At 35.2% G+C, this 6,799-nt stretch overlaps 1 protein-coding gene across 1 annotated transcript; it reads left to right on the forward strand.

Moving 5' to 3' along the window:
- The first annotated feature begins 4,411 nt into the window (after positions 1-4,411).
- Positions 4,412-5,801, forward strand: LOC111721139. The gene is given in 2 exon segments (XM_023504986.1): positions 4,412-5,152; positions 5,448-5,801. Coding segments are annotated over 2 exon segments (1,095 nt in total).
- Positions 5,802-6,799: the final 998 nt, after the last annotated feature.

Below are 6,799 nucleotides of genomic sequence, written 5' to 3' on the forward strand. Positions count from 1 at the left end.
CCTAAATATTTTATATTATCAGTAGTTACTTTAAATGGAATTTCTCTTTGTAACTCTGACTGTTGGATTTTGTTAGTGATATATAAGAATGCTGATGACTTATGTGGGTTTATTTTATAACCAAACTTTGCTAAAGTTGTGGATTATTTCTAATAATTTTTAGCAGAATCTCTGGGGTTCTCTAAGTATACCATCATGTCATCGGAAAGAGTGATAATTGGCTTCCTCATTGCCTATTCTTATTCCATTAATCTCTTTCTCAGATCTTATTGCTAAAGCTAGCGTTTCTAATACAATATTAAATAGTAACGTGATAGTGGGCAACCTTGTTTCACTCCAGATCTTATTGGGAATGGTTGCAGTTTGTCTCCATTACATATGATGCTTACTGATGGTTTTAAATAGATGCTGCTGATTATTTTAAGGAAAAGTCTATTTATTCCTATACTCTCAAGTGTTTTTAATAGGAATCGATGTTGGATTTTATCAAATGCTTTTTCTGCATCTATTGAGATGATCATATGGTTTTTGTTAATTTGGTTATTAACATGGCCAATTATATTGATAGTTTTCTAATATTGAACCAGCCCTGCATTCCTGGTATAAATCCTACTTGATCATAGTGTATTATCTTGGAGATGATTTTCTGTAGTCTTTTTGCTAATATCTTATTTAAGATTTTAGCATCAATATTCATTAGGGAGATTGGTCTATAATTTTCTTTCTCTGTTTTCAGCCTACCTGGTTTAGGTATCAGTACCATGTCTGTGTCATAGAAGGAATTTGGTCGGACTCCTTCATTCCCTATTTTATCAAATAATTTATATAGCATTGGGGCAATTGTTCTTTAAATGTTTGGTAAAATTCACATGTAAATCCATCTGGTCCTGGTGATTTTTTCTTAGGGAGTTGTTTAATTGCCTGTTCTATTTCTTTTTCTGAAATGGGACTATTCAAGCAATTTACTTCCTCCTCTGTTAGTCTGGGAAGTCTGTATTTTTGGAGGTAGTCATCCATTTCACTTAGGTTATCAAATTTATTGGCATAAAGTTGAGCAAAATAACTCCTTATTATTTCTCTAATTTCCTCTTCATTGGTGGAAAGTTCTCCTTTTCATTTTTAAGACTACTAATTTCATTTTCCTCCCTCCTTTTTCTAATCAGATTTACCAAAGGCTTATCTATTTTATTGGCTTTTCATAGAACCAACTCTTAGTTTTATTAATTAGTTCAATAGTTTTTTACTTTCAATATTTTTAATTTCTCCTTTTAATTTTAGAATTTCAATTTAGTATTTGATTGGGGGTTTTTAATTTGGTCTTTTTAGTTTTTTAGTTGTAAGCCCAATTCATTAATCTTTTCTTTCTCTGTTTTATTCAAGTAAGCCTCTAAGGATATAAAATTCCCCTTATTACCGCTTTGGCTGCATCCCACAAATTTTGGTATGATGTCTCATCATTGTCATTATCTTAGTAAATTATTAATTGTATCTATAATTTGCTGCTTCACCCAATCATTCTTTAAGATGAGATTGTTTAGTTTCCAATTACTTTTTGGTCTATTTCCCCTAACTTTTTGTTGAATGTAGTTTTTATTGCATCATGATCTGAAAAGAAAGCATTTACGATTTCTGCTTTCTTGAATTTAATTTTGAGGTCTTTATGTCCTAATATATGGTCAATTTTTGAATAGGTTCCATGAACTGCTGAGAAGAAAGTATATTCCTTTCTATCTCCATTCAATTTTCTCCAAAGATCCAAAATACCTAATTTTTCTAATATTCTATTTACTTCTTTAATTTCTTTCTTATTTGTTTTGTGGTTTGATTTGTCTAATTCTGAGAGTGCAAGGTTGAGATCTCCTACTATTACAGTTTTGTTGTCTATTTCTTCTTGCAACTCTCTTAACTTCTCCTTTAGGAAGTTGTATGCCATACCACTTGGTGCATATATGTTTAATATTGATATTGCTTCGTTGTTTATGCTACCCTTTAGCAGGATGTAGTTTCCTTCCTTATCTCTTTTAATTAGATCAATTTTACTTTTGCTTGATCTGAGATAAGGATGGCTACCTCTTTTTGACTTCACCTGAAGCATAATAGATTTTGCTCCAGCCTTTTACCTTTACTCTATATGTATCTCCTGCTTTAAATGTGTTTCTTGTAAACAACATATTGTAGGTTCTGACTTTTGATCCAGTCTGCTATCTGCCTCCTCTTTTATGGGAATTCATCCCATTACATTTACGGTTAGAATTACTAAATCTGTATTTCCTACCATCCTAATAATCCCAGATTGTGCTTTACTTATTCTTGCCTCCCCCAACCCTCTTTCCCCTTTTAAACTTATGTACCCCTCTTGTAACACGATGCTTACCTCTTTATAATCCCTCCCTCCCCTTTGAGTCTTTTCCCTTCCTTCCCTATTACTCTTTTTTTTTCCTTTTCCTCTCCCGTTTTAATGAGTGAGAGATTTTCTCTAAAACAAATGTCAATTATTTTTCTTTGAGCCAACTCTGATAAGTAAGATTACACAATGTTCCTCCCCTCTCTAAATTCCCTCAGATATGATAAGTTTCCTTTGCCTCTTTGTGGGATGTGGTTTCCCTCTTTTATCCTCCTTCCCACCTTATTCTGCCATCATCCCTTTTCCATATCTACTTCCCTTTTTTATGTTATATCAGTACAATCAAATTATACATGTATTCTTTTTGTATATCCACAACAGAAATACAATTCTCAAGAGTTAGTCAGCATGATTTCATAAAAAAACATGTTATGCTTAGTTAACCTTGCTTCCTTTTCTCATCAAAGTATCCAGACTGGTTTGTCTGGGAAATGTATAAAGAGTTGACCTAGATTTTAACAAAGAATTTAGAAAAGCCCTTAGTCTTTTAATATTTTTATAACTGATTTGAATAAAAGCAAAGATACCCAGCTCCTTCATGCTCCTACTGATCTTGTTACTTGAAAAAGTTTGTGTAAATTTGGGCACTGCTAATGCAGAAAGAATAGACCTTAAACAACAAAACAATTGCGGCTGCTGTTGCTGCTGCTGCTACTACTACTACTACTATTACTAATACTTCTTCTGTGATACTTCTAGTACCACCACCACTATTCCTACTCAACATCAACACTGATTTTTAAAATCAATAACAAACTAAATTGAAAATAACCACATACCAAAATACTAATAAGATTTAAAATGTATAAAATCTTTCACTCTCCCCCCTTAAAAAAAAAAAAAAGTTTTTAATCCAACAACTCCCGTCCTCCAAACCTGCATTCTTTTCCTAATAAATCTCCTCTCCCCTTAGTTACATATGATTGTAAAGAATAAGAATACTATTTAATATTCCTATTTAGTAACCATTATAGATCTAGAAAATTTAATTTTTCTAAGATTGTATTCAGATCTATAACTTTCTTATTGCATGTTTTTCTATTAGTATTTGTTGAGTTAACATATGATTGTGAAGCATAAGAATACTCTTTAATATTCCTATCTAGTAAGCACAATAGATCTAGAAAAATTAGTTTTTCCAAGATTTTGTTCAGATCTATAATTTTCTTCTTGCAAGTCTTTCTATTAGTATTTGTCAAGTTCTTATGATCAAAAGAAAATCAAACTGTGCATACCATTTAATTCAGCAATACCACTTCTAGGTTTGTACATAAAAAAGGAGAATGGTTGCACATGTACAAAAATATTTCTAGCAGTTCTTTTTATGGTGGCAAAGAATTGGAAACCTAGGGGATGTCCATCAACTGGAGAATGGCTGAACATGTTATGCCATATGAATATAATGGAATAATATTGTATTATAAGAAATGTCAAACAGGATGACTTCAAAAAAAAAAAACCTGGAAAGACTTGAACTGATGCCGAGTGTAGTGACTAGAACCAGAATTACACAGTAATAGCAACACCGTTCCATCATATTTCCTTGTTTGAAAGATAATAATCTAACTCATGTTTCCACTGGCAGAATCTCTCCCACTTAGAATGCAGTTGAAATCCTTAACTATGATTTCACTCTTATTTATTTTTTGTTTGTGTGTTTAATACTATTGATATACATTCTCTGCTCAACCTAAATGTATGTATGTTTCAGGATGTCCCTCCCTTCCTAAAGCATTTCTTTGTTTGAATAACCCTTGTAAAGCTGCATTTCAAGAAAAAAATTTTATTTTCCTTCCCCACTCATTTTCTCAGTTCAAGGTTAGCTCTGTGCCAAGCGTCCCTGGGCTGCAGAGCATCCCTTCTTTTCCTACTGATCCCTGGCCTCAGAATGCACCTATGCCTTTGTTTGATCCTCCCGCTCCAGCAGAAATCAGTAAAGAAACACCCTGAGCCCTTGCAAGTGCAGTTTGTCATCTCTCATTAATAACAAAACATTTTTCTGTGGCTATGGTGGCATGGCTTAGAACTACTCATGAATTTGGCTGCAGGGTCCCCAAGGGTTTCCTGATACTCTGGACTGGTCTAGGTTCCTGTAGCTGCCTACATCCAGGTGGGGAGCCCCACAGTGCCCACAACAAAGCCAGCCCTCCCAGCCCCAAAAGGGAGCTGGAGAATCCATTATGGAAAGACAAAGACTGGATCCTCAAAGAGCCCAACTCAGGCTCATGGTCCTGGCAAGCCAAAGCAGCCAGCCTCTGGTCCACAGACCTCGCCTCCATGAGTCCCGTGGGCAGCACTTGGACCCCTCAAGGTCCAGGCCCCCAAATTAGCTCCCTGTTGGATTCTGCTCCCTTGGAGTCACCAATGTCTCCACCACCTTGTCCAAGGAAGCCCCTGGAAATGGCACATCCAAGTTCCCTAAAGGGAAAGCACGAATCCAGGTGTTCCCTGAGGCAGAAGGAAGAAAAGGAAATGCATTCTGTCTTCCATGTAGGCTTAGAGAAAACTCCAGGGGACTTACTGTTGGAAAAAGATGGAAGTTGATTTTTCCTAAGTGAAGAAAAGAAAATGGTATCTCTGGACTTTTTGGAAGCAGAAGATAGGGAGCATGTGACCAAGAAAGAAAGAATTTGGAGTTCTCAGCAAAAATTTAGAGAAGTTCATATGTCCCTCAGTTTCCCTAGTTTTCCTAGAAAAGAGGATGAAGGTCTTTCTGCATATTCTAAGTTAGATTGCTTCCCAAATATTGTGATACGGGAGCCACCTGCTAGTGGCTGCTGGAGATCTAACTCAGACCTGCAGAATGGATCTCTTCATGTGAGACGATAATGATGATACAAGGAGACTGAGAGGCAATTGTGTTCTCTGACTTCTCTGCTCTTCCCTCTTGCCTCCAATTTATTTGATTCCCAATCCTCAAGCAACATCTGCTTCAGTAAAGGTTACTTTGCAACTCCTTCAAGTGTTATAAGTCACAGTTGTGGGGCCTTTAGGAGAATTGATCTGCCCCTTCACACTTAGGCATGATCCTTAACACCTAAAGAATGAAGCAGAGTTCAAATCCTTTGACATAGATGTGCAGGAAAAGTATACTAAGTGGTATTCACCATTTGCTCTGGCTTCATCTGTAAATGCTACTAGGATAGAATGAGTTATGAAAACCAGGCAGCATGGGCATGACCTTCCCTTTAAAGCTGATACAATTATGTGGCCACTTTCTATCTACCCAGAGAATCCACTATGGCCAGTATCTGGGGAATTTCTAGATAATCCTCATACCTCTCCAGTTTATTTCTGTGGGAACCAGAGAATCCTCAAAAAAGATAAATGGCTTCACTTCATCAGTGGCCCTAAAACTTCTGGGTCCCTATATCCCAGATGCCGCCAAGGTGCTTGAAGATTTGGATTTAAAAGGACCTTTTGGTGATACAGCCTATTTTCCTATCTCATGTCATGTAACATTTATTATGTTAAGTCATTTTTATTGAGGTTTTTTACCCCAGACAAAACTGAGCTTTGTTGAACTTACTGTACCAATCTTTTAGCACTTCAACACTGTTGTAGAGTTCTTAATTTATTGCATCTTCATTTTCCTATTTCCAACTTATTTTTTCTTTTTCTGTATGTGCTTGAAACCTATCAGTCCATTCAGCTTTCCCATAAAGCACTTTACCCATAAAGTGCACTCCACTGCAAAGCAATTTTCCAAGAATGTGAATCTAGGATTACATGTAAGTAATATTTGTATTTAGCTCATGAGATTCAACAGTTTGACAAAATGGTCACATGTTCTTATAGTCAGTGATCATATATATATATATATATATATATATATATATATTGGATTTTCTACTGTAATCTCAATTTCAAGAGAAGTATACTTTTTTTTCTAAAAGAATATCCTTTGTCAGATCATGTGTTCTGGTTTTTAGCTTGGAAAATTTGTTTAAGGTAGCTGTATAACAAAGGATTATTGTCCCCCAGAGATATAAAAGGGAAATGTAATTCATTCATTCATTCAATAGATATTTTAATCAGATGCAATATCATAGAAATGAAAGGGACCTTAAAGATCATCTAGTAGTACCAAAACTTTTTGGTCTCGGAACACCTTTACATTCTTAAAAATATTGAAGATCCTCCTTCCAAGAGATTTTATTTATGTCAGATTATTATGTGTATCAGTATTTACCATAACAGAAATTTAAATGTCCTTACATTTTTATGAAAATAATTTTGACTTCATGGATCCCGTCAGAGTCTCAGGGACCACTGGACCACACTTTGAAAACTACTATTCTAGTCCAGTCATTTTTTTGATCAATGAGAGAACTGAAACTTGTGATGGGTGAAATCTGCAATAAATGAGGAAGCAAAATTTGAACTTCTGAGTAT

Source organism: Sarcophilus harrisii, chromosome 5 (assembly GCF_902635505.1).
Source record: "Sarcophilus harrisii chromosome 5, mSarHar1.11, whole genome shotgun sequence".
NCBI lineage: Eukaryota > Metazoa > Chordata > Mammalia > Dasyuromorphia > Dasyuridae > Sarcophilus > Sarcophilus harrisii.